Source organism: Panthera uncia, chromosome X (assembly GCF_023721935.1).
Source record: "Panthera uncia isolate 11264 chromosome X, Puncia_PCG_1.0, whole genome shotgun sequence".
NCBI lineage: Eukaryota > Metazoa > Chordata > Mammalia > Carnivora > Felidae > Panthera > Panthera uncia.
The window spans coordinates 83,480,465-83,505,926 of record NC_064817.1 but is presented as its reverse complement, the minus strand read 5'-3'; the positions used below and the strand labels follow the sequence as shown (position 1 = coordinate 83,505,926).

General features: G+C 38.3%; 1 protein-coding gene across 2 annotated transcripts in view; it reads left to right on the top strand.

Moving 5' to 3' along the window:
* The window catches only part of NUP62CL (nucleoporin 62 C-terminal like), an 87,024-nt gene that overhangs the window by 25,557 nt on the left and 36,005 nt on the right, over positions 1–25,462 (top strand). For both annotated transcript variants that reach the window (XM_049644735.1, XM_049644736.1), the window contains exons 2-5: positions 8,695–8,799; positions 10,322–10,420; positions 15,963–16,122; positions 25,130–25,280. In XM_049644735.1, coding sequence (XP_049500692.1) covers positions 8,742–8,799; positions 10,322–10,420; positions 15,963–16,122; positions 25,130–25,280 — 468 coding nt within the window. In that variant the 5' untranslated portion in view covers positions 8,695–8,741. The remainder of the gene's footprint in view (positions 1–8,694; positions 8,800–10,321; positions 10,421–15,962; positions 16,123–25,129; positions 25,281–25,462) is intronic.

Here is a 25,462-nt window from a genome sequence, read left to right as displayed (position 1 = left end):
CTCTGGGTATGTGATTTAAGGTCAGGCCCTGAAATTATGCCAGTACCTGAGACAAAAGATTAGGATTTTAAAATATTGGCATATATCAAGTGCAATTTAAATTAGTACTAGTGAAGAAGTTTCAGTAATATGTCCAGGTGTAAATACAAAACTCAATAGTGTTCCCATGTTTAAGCAATAGTAGTTGGGAAATACATATAATGGGAAAAGGTCCCATTAACAATTTCAACCAAAAATTCAAAATGCCCAGCAATAAACATTTGAAATGTGCATTACCTATTTGAAGATAACTCCAAAATTCTACTGAGGAATATAATAGAAGACATGAATAAGTGAAGAGACCCACTGAATGCACAGACTCGATATATAAAAATGTCATGTATCTCCAAATTAACCTACACATTTAATGTAATTCTTATAAAACCACAATGGGAATTGTTAAAAAACAAAACTCAACCGAGTAAAATTTGAAGAGGTAATTGGCATTTTAAGCGATTCATGAATTGGGCAACATCCCATCTAGCAAGTAGAGAGATTTTTCACGAAATTCTACAAAATGGAAGGTTTTTATGGGAAGGAGGGTGGGGCAAGAAGTTATTAGCAAAAGAAAAGAGAGGATTGTTTCTGGCTGCGTGTGTGTCTTTGGGCTGCAAGGGAACAGCAGGGTTTTTTTGTTTGTTTGTTTTTTATCCTGCAGATTACCTCCCTAGTACTGATCAGGAAATTTCAGATTGATTTTTAAAAGGTCACCTTTCTGGAATAGGTTGAAACTATAATGATGTTGTGGTTTCCTGTGGTGGGGGACAAATGACTCCCAAATTGGGCTTTTTTAAAATAGAAATTTGGAGGGAGGGAAAGGAAAGAGGGACTTGACTAGAGTCTAAAGTTTAAATGGGGGAATAAATGCATGAGACTAGTCAAGTCTTTTGTTTTTTAAGGAAAAGTAATGATGGAGTACTTGTAGGAAAATACATGAAAATGTATGTTAAGTTTATTATCTTCCTGTAAATTTAAAACATTGTGTAATATAAAAGCACATGACTTCTAGTGCTAGAATTGAAATTTTCTTGTGGAACAGTGATAGAAAAATTAGTGAAAAATTTTAAAGTATAGAAATAAATCTGGGTGTATGAAGACATTTTCAAATCTGTGGGGAGAGAGGATGGGGTAGTGAGTAAATGAATTGCAGTACCTGACTAGCCAGGTGATTTGGGGGATTTTTTGCCTAAAAAGATTGTTGAAAAGAAAACCACAGGTCCAAAATGGTGTCACTTAGGTTAAGACCCCAAATCAATAAGCCAGGGCTTAATACCTAATCTAACTGCTGTTTCAACCTCCCCCAGAAATATTAAGTCTTAACTGGTCAGTCAGGAATTTTCTGATAAGCACTGATGAGGTTATCTGTCACTTGGGCCCTCTACATCCCCCAAAAGAAGATGAGGTCATCTGCATAATAAGATCCCCTGCAATTCCCCCTAAAAGAAGGTGATCCTGCCTGAAACAATTCTTTCTTTTCTTTTGCTTATAACTTTCTTGACACACCCTTCTTGGTATAAAAAACAAAAAAATTATTTTGTATAATTCCCACGAGCTAGATGAGATACTGCCTGATTCATGAATCATTTAATAAAGTCAGTTAGATCTTCAGATTTACTCTGTTGAATTTTGTTGTTGGTTTTTTTTTTTTAACAAGATCAACCAAAAGAAATACTAGGTGAATTAAAGGTAGAAAATGAAATCAGAAACATTTAAAAAACGCAGATATAAATATGACAATATGTGTTATGCCCAGAATTCGTGATCCCCAAAGACCACCAGGGAGCCGAGTCCGATGCAAAAGCAAAAGAGCCTTTATTCGAGCTAGCTCGAGCTCAATCCCCTACCTGTACTGACGCGGCGGTGAGATACCGGGGAGAGAGAGCGAGTTTCAAAAGCACAAAGGTTTTATACGGGTCTAGGGGCAGTTGGTAATGGCTGTGGCCTCAGCTGATTGGCTGGGGAAGGGTCGGAGTCCTGTTACGCAGGTCGCTGGGTGTGTTTTGATCGGGAAGTTTGAACGGGTGAGCGGATGAGCGGGAGGTTACTCAAGGGGAGGAGGCGTGGTCTGAGGTTTCTGCGATTTTCCCGGAAAAGGGGCCATGTCGGGGACATAGTCACTCAAGGTGGAGGACACAGAACAAGATGGAGTCGGCCGGCGTAGGCCCGCCCCTTCATATGTAAACAGTATTTCTTGGGTTGGGGAAAGGACTTTTATTTATGTATAATTTAAAAATATGTAGTATGTTCAGGCAAATGGTTCAAAAAGAAGACTATAAATAGTCGCCCATCTACCCTGTATTACCCCCACCTCCTCTACTCCCTGGATTCAGCTGACCACTGTAATTGTATATATCCTTTCAGAATTTATTCATGGATTTGCTAGCAAATAAACAAATATATTCTTAGCCCTCTACCTTTATTTTTTCTACATAAATGATAGTATACACAGTGTTCTATGCCTTCCTTTTTAAACTTATAAACTTTATACACTTACTTTAAACATTTTGGGGATCTTTTCACATCAATCAGTGTATGGATAGCTCCCTCAGTATTTTTTTTTAAGTTTTTGTTTATTTATTTTGAGAGAGAGAGAGTGCACATGCACACGTTGGGGAGGGGCAGAGAGAGAGAGAGAGAGAGAGAGAGAGAGAGAGAGAGAGAATCGCAAGCAGATTCTTTGCTGTCAGTACAGAGCCTGACGTGGGGCTCAAACTCACAAACCATGAGATCAGGACCTGAGCCTAAACCAAGAAGCAGATGCTTAACTGACTGAGGGTGCTCCTCTCTCAGTATTTTTTGTAGCATCATAGAATTCCATGGTCTAGATGTGCTATAATTTATTTAGTCCCTTGCTGATGGGCATATAGGTTGTTTCTTCATTTGCTAATACAGTGGATGAAATGGCTATCACTTTACATGTCATTTTACAGGTGTGCAAGTACATCTTTGCAGATAAATTTTGAGAAGTATTATTGTTTCAAAAGATAGATTCATTTGGAATTTTCAAAACATTGGCCACTTGTTGGGGCGCCTGGGTGGCTCAGTTGGTTAGGCATCCAACTTTGGCTTGGGTCATGATCTCATGGTTTGTGAGTTCGAGCCCCACGTGGGGCTCTGTGCTGACAGCTCACAGCCTTGAGCCTGCTTCGGGTTCTATGTTTCTCTCTCTCTCTGCCCCTCCCTTGCTTGCACTCTGTCTCTCTGTGTCTCTCAAAAATAAATAAACATTTAAAAAAATTAAAAAAACAAAAACACAAAAAAATTGACCAATTGTTTTCCATAGGGGTTATACCAATTTACACCCCCATTAGGAACCTCAGAGCCTGCTTGTTTGTCCACAGTGTCCTTAACAGAGTGTATTACTAGGTTTTTTTTTTTAATTTCTTCCCATCTGTCTGGTGAAATTGTTCTCAATAGTTATAATTTGTGATTTTCTCCTAAAAATGAGGTTGATGGGGCACCTGGGTGGCTCAGTCAGTTGAGCATCCAGCTTCGGCTCGGGTCATGATCTCATGGTTTGTGAGTTCCTTCAAGCCCGGTGTCAGGCTCTGTGATAACAGCTCAGAGCCTGGAGCCTGTTTCAGATTCTGTGTCTCCCTCTCTCTCTGCTCCTCCCCTGCTCATGCTCTGCCTCTCTCTCTCTCTTTCTTTCAAAAATAAATAAACATTGAAAAAATAAAAAATAAAAGTGAGGTTGAACACCTTTTATATGTTTAAGAGGGAAAGCCTTTTGAAACATAATATGGAGATATAAACCATAAAGGAAAAAACATGATGGAAATATTTGAATACATAAAAAACAAAAACAAAATCAAGAAACAAATGACAAACTGGGGCTGGGAAATTTTTGCAACACTTGACTAAATAGCCTTGATACACACTTCAATAATAAGACAATAGTCTTAATGAGAAAATGAGTAGATGACATGAATGGGCAATTTCAAATGAGGAAATTAAAGTAGCCATTAAGCTCATAATAAAAATTTAGCCTCACCTGTTGGTAATGAATTATAAATATTAAAACTCCTTTGCTGTAAAATTGGGGAGGGGCAGAGAGAGAGAGAGAGAGAGAGAGAGAGAATCGCAAGCAGATTCTTTGCTGTCAGTACAGAGCCTGACGTGGGGCTCAAACTCACAAACCATGAGATCAGGACCTGAGCCTAAACCAAGAAGCAGATGCTTAACTGACTGAGGGTGTTAAGCTCAGTCAACTGACTGATCATCTCTTTAAAAGTATACTATATGCGTGCTTCTTCTAAATGAAACATGGTGGGGCGCCTGGGTGGCTCAGTTGGTTAAGCGGCCGACTTCAGCTCAGGTCATGATCTCGCGGTCCGGGAATTCGAGCCCCGCGTCGGGCTCTGTGCTGACAGCTCAGAGCCTGGAGCCTGTTTCAGATTCTGTGTCTCCCTCTCTCTGACCCTCCCCCGTTCATGCTCTGTCTCTCTCTGTCTCAAAAATAAGTAAACGTTAAAAAAATTTTTTTTAAATGAAACATGGGGATTTTCCACAGTACACATTTTAAATAGTCAAAGGTATGTGGTAATGTTCCCAATTCCTCCCCAGCATCTCCCTGTCCTCTTCACCCTCAAAGGCGCTAGATCTTTTGGATAGCAGGATCTTATGCTATATATTGCCATGAGTTGCTCAACAGTTGGATGTAGGCAACAACAGACTCAAGTACAGTTACTTATTGAGTACTTTCTCCTTTTGAAGAGGAAATAGAATGTGTGTAATTGTATATTGGAATCTGGAAAAAGTGAGTTCAGTTCAGCAGAAGCGTTAATTGAGCACTTACTACAATGTGCCATGTACAATGATCTAGAATGAGGATGAAAAAGATAAAACTTTGTTTTTGGTTAACCAGTGAATTTCATTTGTGTCTTTATGTACTTAATTTCTTTAGCTTTATTTTTTCTTAATTTTTTTAATGTTTATTATACTTGAGAGAGAGAGAGAGACAGAGAGCAAGCAGGGGAAGGGCAGAGAGAGAGAAGCAGGCTCCAGGCTCTGAGCTGCCTGCCAGCACAGAGCCCGATCGATGCAGGGCTCAAACTCACAGACCGCAAGATCATGACCTGAGCTGAAGTCGGCCACTTAACTGACTGAGCCACCAGGCGCCCTAGCTTTATTTTTTATATACTTTTTTATCTGAAATTTTATTTTATTTATTTTTATTTGAAATTTTAAAGCAAGAGGCAGGTAATCTGTTTTCTGAAACTATCCCAGACTTTTTTATTATTTTTTCACAGTTTTATTATTATGTAATTCACATGCTGTGTAATTTACCCATTTAAAATGTACAATTGATTACTTTTTCGTATATTTACTGCGTTGTGCAGTCATTACCGCAGTTTTAGAATATTTTCATCACCCTTTAAAGAAACTATATACCCATGAGCAGACGCTATCCATTCCTCCCTTCTGCCAGTCCCTGACAACCACTAATCTGCTTTCTGGCTCTAGATTCCCCTATTCTGGACATTTCATACAAAAGCAATCATAAAATATGTGATCTTTTGCGATTAGCTTCTTTTACTCAGCATAAATTTTTAAGGGCTCATCCATGTTTTAGCATATATCAGTGCTCCTTTTCCTTTTTATGGCCAAATAAAATTCCATTGTATGGATTTACCATATTTTATTCATCCATTCATCAGTTGATGTTCATTTGTGTTGTTTCCACATTTTGCCAATTATGAAAAATGCTGCTATGAACATTCACATACATGTTTTTGTGTGGATATATGTTTTCATTTCTTTTGTGTAGATACCTAGGAATGGAATTACTAGGTCATATGGTAAGTCTATGCTTAACACATTGAAGAAGTGTGAGGCAGCTTTCCAGAGTGGCTGTACCATTTTACATCCCCACCAGCATTGTATAAGGTTTCCAATTTCTCCTCATCCTCACCGACACTTGATTTTATCTGACTTTTTGATTTATAGCCATTTTAGTCCATTTGAAGTGGAATCTTATTGTGGTTTTGATTTTCAATACCCCAATGACTAATGACAGTGAATTTGTTTTCATGTGTTAGATGGCCATTTGGATCAGCAACTTTGCATCTTTCTGACCATTCTTTTGTAGTCACATCTCCCACTGCCCACAGCCTGGAAATAATCTCTATTTTTAAGGATTTATGTCATTAGATTTTGCTTACCTGGATAATCCAGGATAATCTCCCTATCTCAAGGTACTAAACCTTAATCACGTCTATAAAGACCTTTTTGTCATGTAAGGTAATATGTCTGTAGGCCCTGGGTATTAGGATGTGGCTATGGTTGGGGACCATTTTTCTGTCTACTACATCATCTTAACAATACTAAATCTTCTGATCCACAAACCTGAGATCTTTCCATTTATTTAGGATGTCTTTAATTTCTTACAATGATGTTTTATCTTTTCCTGGGTATAAGTCTTGTACTTCTTTTGTTAGATATGTTCCTAAGTATTTTTTGAGTGATTATAAGTGGAATTGCATTCTTAATTTCATTTGTGGATTGTTCATTGCTAGTATATAGAATTGGAATTCATTTTTCTTTTTTAAAATTTTTTTAATGTTTATTTATTTTTGAGAGAGAGAGACAGAGTGTTAGTGGGGGAGGGCAGAGAGAGAAGGGAGACACTGAATCTGAAACAGGCTGCAGGCTCTGAGCTGTCTGCAGCATAGAGCCTGACATGGGGCTTGAACTCATGAGCCATGAGATCATGACCTGAGCCAAAGTCAGATGCTTAACTGACTGAACCACCCAGGTGCCCCTGTAATTCATTTTTCTATGTTGATCTTGATTCCTGCAGATTTGCTGAACTTGTTTATTGTTCTAATAGATTTTGTTTGTGGCTCCTTTAGAATTTTCTGTAATCATGATCATGTCACCTGTAAATAGATATAGGTCTATTTCTTTTTTTTTTGATCTGGATGCCATTTATTTTGTTTTCTTGCCTAATTGTCCTGGCTAGAACTTCCAATGTATTGTTGGTAAGAGCAGACATCCTTAGTTTGTTCTTCATGATAGTGGGAAAGTATGCAGTCTTTCACCATTAAATATGATATTAGCTGTGGGTTTTTCATGAATGCTCTTTATCATGTTAAAGAAATTCCCTTCTCTTCCTAGTTTGTTGAACCTTGCATCATGAAGCTGTGTTCGATTTTCTCAAATGCTTTTTCTGCTTCTATTGAGAGGATCCTTTTTTATAGCATAATTGAAGTATAATTCACATATCTTAAAATTCACCCTTTTAAAGTATTAAATTCAACGTTTCTAAAATATATTCATTGAGTGTGCAACCATTACCACTATGTAATTACAGAATATTTTCATCACCCCCCAAACAAACCGGGTACCCATTAGCAGTCAGACCTTATTACCCCCTCCTCCTAGCTCTTGGCATCCACTAGTCTACTTTCTCTCTATGGATTTGCCTATTCTGGACATTTCATATAAATGGAATCATACATTATGTGGCCTTTTGTGTCTGGCTCCTTTCACTTAGGTTACTATTTTCAAGATTCATCCAAGGTGTAGCATGTATGAGTATTAATTCTTCTGATCTCAGGAGGAGGCCTCTTCAACCTTCTCTTTCCCTAGTTACCTCTGGTAAACTAACTAGTCTACAGCCTAAATCTTGGTCTCCTGAAGGTACTTGCTTCCTCTTAATTAAAAATTTTTTTTGAGAGAGAGAATCTTTTGGCTTGAATTTCCTCACATTCTTTTTCAAATAAAGTCAATTCTTTTGGGGATAGCTTGGGAACTCTCTTTTTATGGGCCGCCTTTACCCTTGGCCAGAATCTTTGAAACATTGCTTTGGGCGCTGTGCAGTGACAGTTTCCTCTGATCTTGCTTATCTCTTCAGGTGTGGAAGCTCAGCCCTATAAGTGAGCTGGGGAAAGGCAGTCAGGGTAAGGGTGATGGGGCTCCAATATTCTCAACTTGATGTGCCTGGTGTAGAGCCTCTGCCCTATGAATGAGGGCTGACCTAAGGAAGGGAGTCCCTCAACTCTTGGCTCTACTTGCCAGGAATTTCAGCCCATTAAATCTGCTTCAACCCATTAAATCTGCATTGGAGGTGATATGCTGGCTGCTTGCCCTCCCCAATGAAATGCTTTGTCTCTTGTTTGGGAGCCTGGGCCAGTCTTATTGGCAGCTCCTGCCTGGAGTGTGGCTTCCTTCAGGGTGCGGATGGGGATGGAGAAGAAGTGGATTGTGGGTCATATGCCAGACTTTCACTGGTATTACTGAGTCTTAGCAGATTTTCTTGAGTAAATGTTCTTTATTTGCTGTATACCTGTAGGACAATTTCCCGAGATTTCAACATTTTATTTTCTTTTTTACCAGTTATGGTTGTTTCACTGGGGAATATAGGTCCGTAGGACTTCTTATGTTGCAGCTCTGGAGGAGGCTCCCCCTCTTCCATAAAGTGGAATTTCTTTGTTATGATGGTGCTAGAAGACTGGCTGTACTCAGTATTACTAATAAACTATTTTTTTAATCAGGCTGTTATTGTGTTTTATTTTATTAGATTTCAGAGTATCTGATTTTCCTTGCTCTGTTTCAGTTTCTTCATATAAATGAACCTTGTTATAAAACCTTGTTTTGCTTTTTAAAAATTGCTCAGTGACATATTTTTCTGCTCATGACTTTGATTTTTAGGTTCGGCTTCAGCATCGACTGCTGACGCCACTGCTCGTTCAAGCACCATGCTGTTTACTTCAGTGTCAGATGCTTCTACCTCCACTGTTGCTTCTGGGTTCTCATGTAAGTTACTGGTTGCAGAGAAAAGCCTGGTATTTTGCATCAGGCAACTTCGCTTAATTTGCCAATATAAGCTATGGATCTCTTGCATCTCATAAATTATCATTATGCTTGAACCCATCTGTAACTGCTGATATCAATAGTAGCTTTGCTTAAGAACCCAATTGTCATGGCTTTAGCTGTGAATTTTATGTTAACATGATTATTCCAGCTTAAAGTGATAATTTTAAGCATATAATTCATTAACATTGTAATGTTTTGAAACAACTTCTTGAAGCTAATGGGAATAGTAAGAGTGGGAGTTTTGCCAAGTATGTCTGAAAGAGAAGAAGTCTTATTATCCATGTGAATAAGATAAAATGGGAAATGAATGTTGGAGCTTTGCTATAATGTATTCTTGCAGATAGACCAGTTTTGTGGTCCTTACGCTTTACCTATCAGAAGTGATAGATGACAAAAGGACCAGTTTGCGGTTTTAATTGACACCGTGTGATGTCTTGTGGCTTCTCTCCTTGAAGAGGAACATCTGGATGTGTAGAGCTGAGAAGTGGGATATTAATTATCTTGTAACCCCAACTTCTTTGCTATGTATCTTCCATTAGTACAGTAATAACAAATGTTGAGTAATTCTTTTTTTACAGGTCCATATAAACTGACTCTGCTTTCAAGATATATTCAGTGCCATGACATTTATCATTAGACTTTGTTATTGTAACCCTAGCTGTAATATGCTCTCCATCCCCCACCCCTCTCCCCCACAACCCTGTTATAGCAAGATTGTCGCCATTCCTAGGAATAAAACTTGCCAGGAAATGCTCATGCCTACTTCAGGGTGAGAAATAGTGGTCTGCCATCCCTATCCTCTTGTGAAGTTGGCATAGGTAAACATTAGTTAAAATTGCTGGTTACCACCTGAGTTGTATTTTCTACCAAGTAGACTTCCACTTTTGAGACATGACTGGGATTCTGGAAGCCTTTTGATATGTGTAAGCAATATCCTTCTCCACTACGATAGATTTTGTGAATAAGACCATGTCTGAGGTTAGAACTTATAGTTGTTGCATGAATTCGATTTTCAGAGACTTGCCCTCTGACCTTTGACAGGCTTGTTTTCATTCCTGTCTTTGATGTCCTTGCCTACAAAATGAAAAGAAAGCTCTACCATAGTGTTTGTAAAATTAACTTTAATGAGGTAAAACTTACATATAAAATTAACCTATTTTAAGCATGCAAATCAGTGATTTTAATAAGATTACTGAATTGTGTAACTACCACTAAAACTGTAATCCAGTTTTAGAACATTTCTATCATCCAAATAAGGTCTCTCAGCCCCAGATAACTAATCTATTTTATGTCTCCATAGATTTGCCTTTTCTGAACATTTGTTATAAATGGATTAGCCACAGGTTTTTGGAGTTTAGCCAAAAGTTTGTAAAGGACACTTCAGATGAAAAAGACCCTATATAAATTACTCAGTGTTTTTAAATTAAGGTGTAATAGGTAATCTTTATGTTCTTTTCTGCAGTTGTTTCCCCAACAACTTCGAATGGAGCATTTGGTGGTTTAACTTTGGGATTTGGATTCAAATTTCCTGGAATGGGTGGAGGAGCTCATACTGTATCTAGTAAGATTTTAGAATTATTGGAGTGTGTGATGTGTTTGGATGCTCATTGGAAGTATGCTGTATAACAAGCAGTAAGTACATTGCATTCTGTAGTTTTTAGTATCATCTGAGTAAGTTTTGATCATTTCATCATAGTATGCAAAAGGTACACCAGTACTGACGATTGCCAAAGTGTAGTGAGACATCTGATACCGATGATACTAGTCCTTTGATATGACCATACTTAAAGCTGCTATCAAATTCTTGTCAACTTTTCAATTTAAGAATTTTTATTATTGATCATAGTGTTTACATTGACCCAGTAGATTGAGATTGATAGTTATTTTTCCCTAGAACTTAATCTAAGTTTTGACCTGCATTAAAGTTGACCCTATCCTAAAGCTGATTACAAGAGTTTCCATCCTAAATTTATTTCTGCCAGTTAGGAGCCAGTTAGGTTGTAGGTTGAAGAGAACTTGGCCAGTCGTTGCCTTATAATGAGCGGGGTGGCTAGGAGTCAGTTGCTACTTAAACCTACCATTTAAGTCAGACTCCATTTTAGGAAAGTTTTACTTGTCTTATTTTAAAAGTTTATTTGAGGTGCACCTGGGTGGCTCAGTTGGTTGAGCATCTAACTGTGGTGCAGGTCATGATCTCATAGTTCATGAATTTGAGCCCCACATCCAGCTCGCTGCTTTCAGGATGGAGCCCGCTTCAGATCCTCTGTCCCCACTCTCTTTCTGCACCTCCCCCACTTGTGCTCATTCAAAAAAAATTTTTTTTAAAGTTTACTTGAGGCTGAACGATTCTTTCTTCAAACCTGGCATAAATTAAAAGTCAATCTCTTTTAAATTTAAAGAAATTATTCCTAACCAGAGAGGTCCACCATCTATTTATTCTTTTGCATGACTGATACCTACCTGAGTTTCTACTGTGTACTAGGCAACTAGCTAACCTATGAGAGTTGTGAAGGGTGTGTCTTGAGAACTTTAAAAGTTACCATATTTGCAAATAACATAGCCCATAATTTCCCCCTTTAAAATGCTGAACAAAGAACTGATTCTTTCAGCCATGGGTAGAGTCACTGAAATAAGAATTTGCATGCGCTTTGAGGACCCTGCCATAACTCACCCCCTCCCTAGCTAGGTCTCAGATTCCTTCCTGCAAACTGGTACCTTTGCTCCTAACCCACCCCTTATCGCCATTGCATCTACCATTACCTTACATGCCCATCTCCCCATCAGATGTCTCAACTTGACACCCTTAACCCAGAGTTAGTTTTTCCCCCTACTTACCATTCCTTCTCCCCAAGCATATTTACTTGCTCAGACTTTTCACCTCACAGATCAGCCTTGTAGGGCAGCTTTCAAGTGTCTGTCTGCAAATTTATAGCCATTTGGCATTATTCTCTGCCCTAGGTATAATCAGCAAGTTTTAAGAGAAGCTTGCTTTTTTTTTTTTTAATAATAACTCTTTTGTTTAAGTTTTTTTTAATTTTGAGAGAGAGAGAGTGAGAAAACCAGCACGCAGCATGAGCAGGGGAGGGACAGAGAGAGACAGAGTGAGAGAGAATCCCAAGCAGGCTCCATGCTGTCAGCACACAGAGCCCAGCGTGGGGCTCGAACCCATGAACCGTGAGACCACGACCTGAGCGGAAACCAAGAGTGGGATGCTCAACTGACTGAACCAGCCAGGTGCCCCAAGAAAGCTTGCTTTTTATCAGTCTTATCTTTTGTATGGAAAATGTTTGTTTGGATAGGAAAATCAGATAGTAGGATGTTTTAAAGGATCTTTTCACTATTTTATATAACCATCTTTAAGAACATCAGAATGAGATTTATTTAAATACAAATGTGATAGGCAGTTATGTCTTAGTATTTATAGAACTGTGCTTCCCTTTTACTACACAGATAATGTAAAGATGGCTGCATTTAGTTTAGACCAAAGTCATAACCTACAAAATCAGACTGTGATGGAACTTTCATTCTCAAATCCATTGCTTTTTTGTGTATGAATTGAAATACTGTTGGCATTTGAGTATTATCTTCTATGCCAGAGCTAATTTATACCTTTTTAAAATACCATAAAAGCTAAGGAACAAAGATAAATACTGTCTTAAAAGGTTAAAATAATCATACCATTTTTTTTGTGACTCAGGATGCTTTTATGTTTAGGCTGACAGGTATTAATTTCCTGAAGGTATCACTCAACATCTTTGTGCAGATATTTTGGTAGTGATGATGCTTGCTTTTCTTTTTATAAAAATCATACACACACACGGATGTGTGTGTGTGTGTGTGTGTGTGTGTGTGTTGTGTGTACATATATCACTGTCTCTAGAAAGGATAGTTTGGTATTTATCTTTCCAGCCTTTTTTTCCAAACACATACAAACACACATTGAATTTATTTGTTTTGCAAAAATGGGATAATTATGCACACACACACATAATCCTACAATTATTTTTCTTATATATCATCTTTGCACATCTGTCCATGTCAGGAAATACAGATTACTTTCTTTAATGCTTATTTATTTTTTTTGAGAGAGAGAGAGACAGCATGAGCAGGGAAGGGGCAGAGAAAAAGGGAGACAAAGAATCTGAAGTAGGCTGTCAGCACAGAGCCCGACGTGGGGCTTGAACCCACAAACCGTGAGATCATGACCTGAGCTGAGGCCAGACACTTCACCGACTGAGCCACCCAGGTGCCCCAAAACAGATTACTATTTTTTTTGAAAAAAAATCTTTGGGTGAAGAAAAGCTTTATAAGAAGGACTCTTTCTTTTTCTTAATTGCTTTTCTGTTTTTCTGTTTGAACTAATCAATACAGGAGGGGTCTTGATAGTGTCATTAAGTTTCAGTATTTCTGGGGAAGGATTTCTTTTCAGATAAGATTTTTATTCTCAAGTGAAAATTATGATGACATATGATTGTAAATAATGCCACATGGGATCCAGTCTGTAATCTTCTCAAGTGTTTGGAGTGATAAGTGACCCCAGGGATCCTTTGTGACTGGATATGGTCTTTCCTTGTGGTGTTCATTCCACCCTCAGAAAGGCTAACACAAAAAATGGGGAAATTATTTTAAGGATTCTTGTGGCCAAAAGGGAAATGGAATCTTTTAGAAATCTAACACAGGTATTGTCCTGGCACTGAACTTGAAAGAAATCAGAATTTAAGAGTTGTTCTAAAGGCAACTTTTAGGGACCTCCTGAATCTGTTGCATAAACATAATTCAGCTCTTCTCCCTTAGTCTACCCTTACTTTTTTAAACTTTCCATTGGTTTCCTTACCTCTTTTTATACCTTACAATTTTAGCTTATCCTTTTAATATTTTTTAATGTTTATTTTTGAGAGAGAGAGGGCGACAGAGCACGAGCATGGGAGGGCAGAGAGAGAGAGGGAGACACAGAATCCAAAGCAGGTTCCAGGCTCTGAGCTGCCAGCATGGAGCCTGATGCGGGGCTTGAACTCATGAACCACGAGATCGTGACCTGAGCCGAAGTTGGACGCTTAACTGACTGAGCCACTCAGGCACCCCAATTTTAGCTTATTCTTAATTTTGGCTTGCTCAGACTCCTTAATTCTACTTCATGTGTGATCTCTATAGGTCCTTTCAATCCACCTCTGCCTATAGTCTGATGTTTTCTACACTTTTGGAAATACTTCCAAATTTCTGCTTAAAGTCTGATTCTTTCCATATTTTTGGAAATATTTCCATATTTCTACCTATAGTCTGATTCTTTCCATAGTTATAAATTTTTGAAAATGAGATGCTGACCTATTTTATCCTTGCTTGGCTAGAGTTTTCTATGCCAGACCCTTGTATAAGCTGCCAGTAGTATATGGGATGGATACCGTACTTCAGATGCCCACCCTTGTCCCAATTGACTGTGAATCAGGAGCAAAGGACAGAATTCTTGGAATAAAGAAGGAATATCTGAGCTTGGCCCCTCAGCAGGAACAGAGTAGGCCAGTTTCCCTCAGTATAGGCTGTGAATATTTTGGCAGGCACCATGATTTATGTATTTATCTAATACAGCCACTAACCTGAAAATACTGCTAATTGGGAAAGCAGGGCTAATGTAAAACAAACAATTGTGTACATGTGTTACAATATATTTTTATAACAAATTTCTTGTTACAGAAGCATCATCTATTAATTACTGAGAACATTTGAAAATACAGAGAACCAAAAAGAAGAAAAGAGAACATTTTCAGGTCCCACCAGGCACATTTTTCTGTGAATTGTTCTTTAAGTGCTCAGTGTGTAGGAAAAACCAAAAGTGCTATAGAAGTTTCACAAAACCAAGGGATAATGGTGGAGTGGAAGAGAAGTGGGTGACAAATACCAGGAAGGAAGAATTTGAGTTAGGCCATGAAGTATATTGAGGATTTCATCTAGAGAGGGCTGGGAATTCTAGTAGGGGTGCAATAGGAAAAGACACATAGAAGTGAGGTCTGGGCTGTAGATGAAACTTTGAGAGACTTTTATTTATTAGACTGGCAAAGATATATGCCTAGTATGGGCTATAATGTAGAGAAACAGGTGCTCTCCCCTATTGATAGAAATGTAAATTGGCAAAATCTTTTTGGTTGGGCAGTTTGGCAAGATATATTAAAACTTACGGCATGCTGACCCTTTGATCCAGCAATTTCATTTCTAAGAATTAATTACACAGATCTATTCATGTAAGTGTACAAAAGTATAGATGTACAGAGTTTGTATAAGATTGCAATTATTCTTTCCTTGAAAGTTTAGTAGAATTTGCCAGCGAAGTCATCTGGGTCTGGAAGGTTTTATTATGGGAAGAGCTTTGAGGATTGATTCAATTTCTTTAATGGTTACAGGTCTGGTTAAGTTGTAAATTTTATTTTTCTACAAATATATCCAGGATTTTTAATTTTTGGCAGAAGAGATAACCCAGATATCTGGCCTGCTGTATATCGCTTCATATTATAACAATGTTAAGTGCAAATCCATACAACTTTGAGTTCATATTCACATTTAAAAAAAAATGCTTCTGTAGGGGCACCTGCGTGACTCAGTTGACTAAGGGTCCAACTTAGGCTTAGGTCCTGATCTCGTGGTTCCCAAGTTCGAGCCCTGCGTCGGGCTCTGTGCTGACAGCTTGGAGCCTGGAGCCTGCTTCCAATTCTGTGTCTCCCTCTCTCTCTGTCCCTCCCCTGCTCACACTCTGTGCCTCTCTCTCTCAAAAATAAATAAAAAAATTTTTCAAAAAATTAAAAAATGGGGCCCCTGGGTGGCTCAGTCGATTGAGCGTTCGACTTTGGCTCAGGTCATGATCTTGAGGTTTGTGACTTTGGGCCCTGCGTCAGGCTCTGTGCAGACTAGCTCAGAGCCTGGAGCCTGCTTTGGATTCTGTGTCTCCCCCTCTCTCTGCCTTCCCTTGCTCGTGCTCTGTCTCTCTTGCTCTTGAAAATAAAATAAAAAATTAAAAAATTAATAAATAAAAATAGATGCTACTATAGTTTTTATCCTGAATGATCAAGGACTAAATAAGTCTCTCATTTCTTGATAACACACATTTTATTTTCCAGCTACAGCATCAACAACGACCACCACCACTGTCACTACTACCACTACGACTACCACAACCACCAGTGGCTTTACTTTGAATCTAAGATCACTGGCATCAGCTGGGATTAATAGCATTGTTCCAGTCGGTATTAATTCCATACCTTTTACTTCGACTGTTAAGTAAGCCTGTTTATTTGAAAATTTGTGTGAATTTCATTTTATTTATCATGTACAAAGTATAGTTTGCTTATATAGCTGTAGAATAGTGTTTGAATTTTAGGTAAATTACTCCGTCAAAGGAGCAGATAAAGGATTTCTGTAGCTTCATAAATTGAACAATTAACAACATGCCTTTGTCTTATTACCATTATAATACTATTATTACTATTACTAATAATAGCTAACATTTGTTGTGCTAAATGTTTTTTAAATTACTAAATATTTAGCAATGTGACAATGCTTTACAAACATCATATCATTTAATCTTCCCAATAACCCTATGAGGTAGGCACTATTTTGTTCCCATTTTATAGATGAGAAAACTGGAGCACATACAAATTTTATAATCTGCCCCTGTTGTACACTTGATAATGGTTGAGCGAGGATTAAAATTCAGCCGGTTGAGTTCCAGAACCTATAATCTTAGAATCTATACCATGTCCCTCTCTAACTGTTTGGGGTTTTTAAATTTTTTTTAAATTTTTTTTAACGTTTATTTATTTTTGAGACAGAGACAGAGCATGAACGGGGGAAGGTCAGAGAGAGAGGGAGACAAAGAATCTGAAACAGGCTCCAGGCTCTGAGCTGTCAGCACAGAGCCCGACGTGGGGCTCGAACTCACGGACCGCAAGATCATGACCTGAGCTGAAGTCAGATGCTCAACTGACTGAGCCACCCAGGCGCCCCTATTTTTTATTACTTTTTTAAAGTTTATTTATTTTTGAGAGAGAGAGAGAGAGAGAGAGACAGAGTGAGTGGGGGAGGGGCAGAGAGAGAGAGAAAGGGAGAGAGAGAGAAAGAGAGAATCACAAGCAGGCTCCGCACTGTCAGCATGGAGCCCAATGTGGGGCTCAAACTCACAAACCATGAGATCATGATCAGAGCCGAAACCAAGAGTGGGATGCTTAACCAACTGAGCCACCCAGGCACCCCTTGTTTGGGTTTTTAAATTAAAGTTTTATTTGGAGACCACTGTAGATTCACATGTACTTCTAGGCAAGAATACAAAAAATTCTTTGTGTCCTTTACCTAGTATGCCCCGATAATAACATCTTGCTATGCTAGAGGTACAGTATCACATCCAGGATATTGGCATTGATATAGTCAAGGTATAGAACAGTTCCATCAGCACAAGGATCCTTTCTGTTGCCCTTTTATAGCCACACTCACTACCTTCCCCTCCTTTTCGTGACCCTGTGCAATAAGGAATCTGTTCTCCCATTTCTATAACCTTGACATTTAAAGAAATGTTATACAAATGAATCGTATATTATGTGATCTTTAAGGATTGTTTTGTTTTTCTAGTCATAATTCCTTAAGATAAGGTTGTCATGTGTATCAGTACTTTCTTCCTTTTGATTTCTGAGAAGTAGTCCATGGTATTGTGGATGAACTATAATTGAACTATTCACTTGTTGATGGACACCTAGGTTGTTTCCAGTTTCTGGCAGTTATAAATAAAGCTGTGAGGAACATTTGTGTACAGGTTTTTTCTTGTGAGTGTAAGTCTCATTTCTCTGGGATCAATGCCCATAGTGCAGTTACTGAGTGGTGTGGTTGTTGTGTGTTTATTTATTTTTTTTAATATATTGCCAAGTTCTTTTCCGGAGTGGCTGTGCCATCTTACACACCGAACAACAATGTGTAAGGGACCCAGCTTGTCTGCATTATCACCAGGATCTGATGTTGTCACTATTTTTTTATTTTAGCCCTTCTAATAGATGTGAAATAATATCTCGTTGCAGTTTTAATTTGCATTTCCCTGACGACTGGTGATGTTGAACATCTTTTCATGTGTTTCTCTGCCATCAGCATGTCTGTCTTTGATGATGTGTCTGTTCATGTCATGTCTTGTCCATTTTCTACTTGAATTTCTTTTTTTATTTTCAAGTATTGAGAGTTTTTTTACATTCTAGATTCAGTTTTTTTTCAGATATGTAGTTTATAAATATTTTCTCTAACTCTGTAACTTGCCTTTTCATCTTTTTAACCGGGAGTTTTGCTGAGTAAAAACTTTTATTGATGAGGTCTAGTTTTTTCTTTAATGGATCGTGTTTTAATATCAAGTTTAAGAACTCTTTGCCTAACCTTAGATCCCAAAGATTCTCAGTTTTTCCTAAAAGTTTTACAGTTTTACATTTTACATTTAAATCAGGATCCATTTTGTGTTAATTTTTCTGTAAAGTGTGAGGTTTAGAGTAAGTTTCATTTTCTTTTTTTGTCTGTGGATGTCCGATTTTTCCAACAGCATTTGTTGAAAGGGAGTCTTCAGCTTCCTCCACTGAATTGCTTTCACATCTTTGTCATAAATCAGTTGGACATATTTATGTCAAATGTTTTCTCTGCCTCAATTGGTACAATATTTTAGGATTTTTCTTCTTTAGCATAATGATATGGTGAATGACATTGATTGATTTTCAATTTTTTTTAATGTTTATTTATTTTGAGAGAGAGAGACAGAGCAGAGAGCTAGGGAGACAGAATCAGAAGCAGGCTCCAGGCTCTGAGCTGTCAGCACAGTACCCTATGCGGGGCTCAAACTCATATTACTTGAGCCGAAGTCAGATGCTCAACCCACTGAACCACCTAGGCGCCCCACATTGATCGATTTTCAAATGTTGAACCAGCCTCACAAATGTAGGATAAATCCCACTTGGTCATGGTGTATAATTTTTTTATACTTTTCTGGATTAGTTTGCTAGTATTTTGCTTGACGACTTTTCTATTAAGTTCTTGAGAGATACTGGTCTGTAGTTTTGTTTTCTTTCATTTTTATTTTGTTTTTGGTTTTGATATGTGGATTATGCTAGCCACATAAAATGATCTGAGAAGTAACTTCTTTTTTATAGAAGGAATTGTGTAAAATTGTGTAACAGATTGTGTTTATTGAATGTTTGGCAGAATTCTTTAGTGAAACCTCTGGGCCTGTATATTTCTTTTGCAGGAGCTTTTAAATTACAAATTAATTTCTTTACTGGTTTTAGGACTACTCAGGTTATCTGTTCATCTTTCATGAGTTTTAGTAGTGTGTGGTTTTCATTTGGTCTGTTTTTCTAAGTTGTCAAATTTATGAGTACGAAGTTTGTAGTATTTCCTTCTTGTGCTTTTAATAGCTTTTTCAATTCTTATGTTGGTGACCTATACCTTTCTTTTATCAATTTTATTCATCTTTTTCCAAAGAAGTAGCTTTGGGGGCACATGGGTGGCTCGGTCAGTTAAGCATCCAACTTTGGCTCAGGTTATGATCTCACGGTTCATGAGTTCAAGCCCCGTGTCAGGCTCTGTGCTGACAGCTCAGAGCCTGGAGCCTGCTTCAGATTCTTTGTCTCCCTGTCTCTCTGCCCCTCTCCCACTCAAGCTCGCTCCCTCTCTCAGAAATAAATAAAAATATTAAACAAATTTTTTAATTAAAAAAATAGCTTTTGTTTTATTGATTGATTATTCTCTATTGTTTTCATTGTCAATTTCAGTGATATCTACTATTTATTATTTCTTTCTCTCTGTGGTGAGTTCATATTGCCCTTTTTCTGGTTTCTTGAGTAATGAACATAAATTATTGATTTGAGACCTTTCTTTTTTCCTAATGTAAGCATTAAATGCTCTAAATATCCTCACCATTGCATTAGCTGTGTACCACATACTCTATTATGTTTTATTTTTATTTTCATTCAATTCTGTCTACTTTTCAGATTACCTTTGTGAATTACTCTTTGGCCCATAGATTATTTAGAAGTATGTTGTTTAATTTCCAAGTGCTTGGAGATTTTATTTTCATTCTATATCAATTTCTAGTTTTGATTCCATTATAGTTGGAGAGCATGCTCTGTATGACTTCAGTCCTTTTATATTTGTTCAGGTTTGTTTTATGATGAAGATACAGTCTTTCTTTTTTTAATGTTTATTTTGAGAAAGAGAGGAAGAGAGAGAGAGCCAGAGCATATGCATGCGTGCACGCAAGTGGGGAGAGGGGCAGAGAGAGAGATGGGGAGAGAGAATCCCAAGCAGGCTCCACATTGTCAACAAGGATCCTGAGGTGAGGCTTGAACTCATGAACCATGAGATCATGACCTGAGCTGAAACCAAGAGTTGGATGCTTAACCAACTGAGCCACCCACGCACCCTGAAGATCTAGTCTTTTTTGGTGAAATGTTCCATGGGCACCTGGAAATTGTGTTCTCTGCTATTGGGAGGAGTGTTTTATGTATGATGATTAGATCCTGCTTTGTTGTATTTTCAGATCTGTATCCTTGCAGCTTTCCTCTCTAAAGCTCCTTTCAGTCGTGGAGAGTGGCTTTTTAAAGTCCTCAACAGGAATTGTGGGTTTGTCTGTTTCTCCCTTTAGCTCTATCAATTTTGCTTTTGTGTATTTTGAGGTTCTGCTGTTGGTTGCCTTACACATTTAGGATTGTTGGCCTTCCCTGGTGCTTTGGTTCCTTTATCATTATGCGACGTCCCTCTTTGGTCATTTTCTTTGTTCTAAATTGACTTCATCTGTTATTAATATAGCCATTAAAATTAATCTTGCATGTACATCTTTTTCCATCGTTTTACTTTCAGCCTATTTGTGTCTTTATATTTGAAGTGAGTTTCTTGTGGATAGCACATTGATGGGTCATAATTTTTATCCACTCTGCCAATTTCTGCCTTTTTGTTGGTATATTTAGCACATCTACATTTAAGCTAATTATCGGTATGTTTGGGCTTAAGTTTGCCATTTTATTATTTGTCTTTTGTTTGCTACTTCTGTTTTTGTTTTTCTTTGTTTTGTAATTTCCCTGTGGGATATTAAGACCTTTTTTAGGGTTCTATTTTGCTCTTTTTTTTTAATGTTTATTTATTTTTGAGAGAGAGAGAGAGAGAGAGACAGAGCATGAACATGGGAGGGGTAGAGAGAGAAGGAGACACAGAATCCAAAGCAAGCTCCAGGCTCTGAGCTGTCAGCACAGAGCCTGAAGTAGGGCTTGAACTCACGAACTATGAGATCATGACCTGAGCCGAAGTCAGACGCTTAACAGACTGAGCCACCCAGGCGCCCCTTGTTCTATTTTTATAGTGTTTCTGAGTGTATTGCTTTGTCTAATTTTCTTAGTAGTTGCTCTAAGTGTTACAGTATACATATGTAACTTATAATCGTCTAGTCATGTTGACATTTTACCACTTTGGTAATTCCATGTAGCTCCCTTTACTCTTATCTTTTAAGTTTGTCTCAAGTTTTTCCCCCATGTACACTGAACACCACATTATGTGGTGTTATACTTTTTACTTCAGCCATCAAATATGATTTTTAAAATTCATGAGAAGTAGGATAGTCTTATATTTACCCTTTTTGTTGATTATGACATTTTTTCCTCTATGAAGTTCCAAAGCTGCCTTCTGTTTTCGTTTCTTTTGTTTGTTTGTTTGTTTAGCCAGTTTTCTTTTTTCTTTGTTTTTCATTTATTTATTTATTTATTTATTTTTGAGAGAGAGAGAAAGCACGAGTGGGGGAGGAGCAGAGAGGGAGAGGAGAGGGAGAGAATCCCAAGCAGGCTCTGCATTGTCAGCATAGAGCTGATGTGGGGCTCGAACTCACAAACCGTGAGATCATGACCTGAGCTGAAGTTGGATGCTCAACTGACTGAACCACCCAGGTGCCCCCAGTTTAGCCAATTTTCAAGAGTAGGTTTGCCAGCGACAAAAAAACTTGCAAGGGAATATCTTTATTTTCCTTTCATTTCTGAAGGACATTTTCACCAGATAGAGAAGTTGTAGTCAACAGTTTTGTTTTTTTTTTCTTTCTGTACTTGAAAAATGTTGTGACACTTCCTTTTAGCCTCCATGGTTTAAGATGAGAAATCTGCTGTCATTCGAATTGGTATTACCTTTTAAGTAATGTGTTATTTCTCTGGCTACCTTTAAGATTTTTTTCTTTCTTTATCTTTAGTTTTCAGAAATTTAAGTATTAGGTGTCTTAGTGCACATTTCTTTGAATTATTCACTTTGGGATTTGCTCAGCATCTTGAATCTGTAGATTTATATCATTTGCCAAATTTGGGAAGTTTTCACCTTTATTTTACAGAATACTTTTTCAGTCCCATACTGTCTTTTCCTCTCTAATCTATCATACTCCAATGATACAAATGTTACCACTTTAATTGTTGTCCTTTGGGTTCTTTAGATTTTTTTTTTTAATTTTTGTGTCTCTTTTCTCTTTGCTGTTCTGAAAATTCTATTGATCTACTCTCAAGTTTGCTGATTCTATCCTTGGTTGTCTTCACTCTACTATTAAACCCTTCACGTGAGCTTTTTATTTCCTTTATTTTAGTTTACAATTCTATAATTTCCATTCAATTGCTTTTTTATAACTTCAGTTTCCTTGCTGAGATTTTCTCTTTTTCTTTTGTTTCTAGAGAATTCATAATTGCTTGTTTGGAGCATTTTTCGATGGTTGCTTTACAATTCTTTTCAGAGAATGCCAACATCTGACACCTCTCGCTGTCGGTGCCTGTGGACTGTCTTCTCTCTTGAGTTGTGATTTTTCCTGGTTCTTGGTAGGACAGACCATTTTCAGTTGCATCCTGGACATTATGTCTATCATGTTAGGAGAGTCCAGGTCCTATTTTAATTTTTTTCAATCAGGTAATCCTTTTGTTGGGGTGTAATGCAGGGGTTGGGTGTATTTGTATCTTCAGCTTCCTGCTAGACCCTGCCCACACCACCCCAGTGAAAGTGGGGTGCTGACTCATACTGCCTCAATGCACATGAGTGGTGTGGAAGTTCAGCTACCCTCTCAGCCCTGCTGACTCATTCCCCAAGAAGGTGGGACACTGGGTCCCACCACTTCATTGCCTCAATGGGCCGCTGGGTCCCCAAAATAAGAGGAAGTGGGGGACTAACCACTTAGGTGCTGCAGGGTGGAGACAGAATTTCACCTTCCTTTTGGGTGTCACTGACACAAAGGGAGTGAGGAAGCAGGATATCAACTATTCTGTGTCTTCCAATTTCATTCAGCCTCTTGATGCTGGCTTGGTATGGAAGCTTAGTTCCCTACTGGGCCTCACTGACACAGGCTCTGGGGAGCAGTGGGGCCGAGTGCAGACTAGCATTACTTTGTTCATTCTCAGTGATGATGCCAGGTGGGCATGGAGTTTAGCCCCCCATTGGGTCTCACTGACACTAGTGACAAGTGGGGGAACCTAATGGTAACTAACCCTGTCTTTATCATGTCTTGATTGCTGCTGGGTGGGTATTTAGATTCAGCTTGTCACTGGCCTTCGCTGACAAGACCCTGGTAGAGGAAGGGAATAGAACACTACCTGCGTCTGCCGAGCAGAGAATTGATGATTACCTCTGCTTAGCCCTGCTGACACTGCCCCAGCAGAAGAATTAGGGCATTGCCTGGTTCCACCAGTCATGGGATGGAAACTCAGCCACCTGCTTAGCCTATTTGATACCACCCAGCAGGGGAATCATGGTTCTGTTCGGTTCTGCCCAGTGGAGGATGGAAGATCAGCTCCCTACTCTGTTTTGTGGATACTACTTAGACCGGAAATGGATCGTTTTGATTAAGAGCTGTGGGAAGAGGGAGTCCTGTGTCTTTGGCCACATGCACCCAGAAGGGAGCTTGCATCATGCTGAGCTGAGGGGGAAGGAAGGAAGCAGGTGTGGCACAGACTTCAGCTGTTCTTACTGAGATTTAGTAGATTTCTTAATAGAGCTTTTATAATTTGCCATATTCCTCTAGGATAATTTCCAAGATTTTGAATGGTTGTTTTTAAAATAATCTTTACCAGCTATGATGATTTTGTTGGGGAGCAGGTCTGAAAAACTCCTCATGTGCTCTTTTCTTCTCTAAGTCCTCCTATGTTATTCATTCAAAAAATACAGTTAAAAGTATGATCATATGATCATACTGCATCCCTCTTTTTTTTTTAGATTTTCCTGAGGACTTTAATTTGTTCTTCTGCTAAGAAATCTCCTTTTCCTCTCAGCCTGTTTCCACAATGGGCTCCCCTTTTCTTTCCTCTTTTTTTCTCTTTTAATTTACATCCCAGTTAATTAGCATATAGGGCAATAGTGATTTCAGGAGTAGAATCCGGTGATTCCTCCCCTATATATAACACCCAGTGCTCATCTCAGCAAGTGTCTTCCTTAATGCCCCTTACCCATTTAGCCCATCCCCCCAACCCACAACCCCTCCAGCAACCCTCAGTTTGTCCTCTATATTTAAGAATCTCTTATGTTTTGGGGCGCCTGGGTGGCTCAGTCAGTTAAGTGTCCGACTTCAGCTCAGGTCATGATCTCACAGTCTGTGAGTTCAAGCCCCACGTCAGGCTCTGTGCTGACAGCTTGGAGCCTGGAGCCTGCTTTAGATTCTCTGTCTCCCTCTCTCTGCCCCTGCCCCATTCACGCCTCTGTCTCTCTCTCTCTCTCTCTCTCTCTCTCTCTCTCTCTCAAAAGTAAATAAACATTTAAAAAAAGTCTCTTATGTTTTGTCCCTCTCTCTGCTTTTATATCATTTTTGCTTCTTTTCCCTTACGATCATCTATTTTGTATCTTAAATTCCACATATGAGTGAAGTCATATGATATTTGTCCTTCTCTAATTTCGTTTAGCGTAATACCTTCTAGTTCCACCCACGCTGTTGCAGATGGCAAGGTTTCATTCTTTTTGAGTGCCAAGTAATATTCCATTGTGTGTATATATGTATGTGTGTGTATGTATATATATATATTATATATATATATACATATATACGTATATATATATATTACATATATATATTACATATATATACGTGTATATATATACGTATATATATATATATATATATATACGTATATATATATCTTTTATCCATTCATCTGTCGATGGACATTTGGGCTCTTTCCATACTTTGGCTGTTGTCGATAGCGATGCTATAAACATTGGGGTGCATGGGCCCTTTTAAAAAAGCACACCTGTATCCCTTTGCATCCCTCTTTTTTAGTGCAATCGTAACTCCTGTGATGACATATGGTCAGCTGGAGGGTCTGATAAACAAATGGAGCCTTGATTTAGAGGATCAAGAGAGGTACTTTCTTCACCAGGCCACTCAGGTCAATGCTTGGGACTGTACACTGATTGAGAATGGTGAGAAGGTAAGAAGATAGTCTCACTATTCTACGTGTATTGTACAAACATTTTCAGATGAACACAAGAATATAGACCTGTGTTTTGTGGTAATTTTCTATTCCACTATTTGATGATCAACTTACAAATCTTTTCCTTATGTAATGAGTGCCCTGATTTAGTAAATTGCCTATGTTTGAAGTGTGCATAA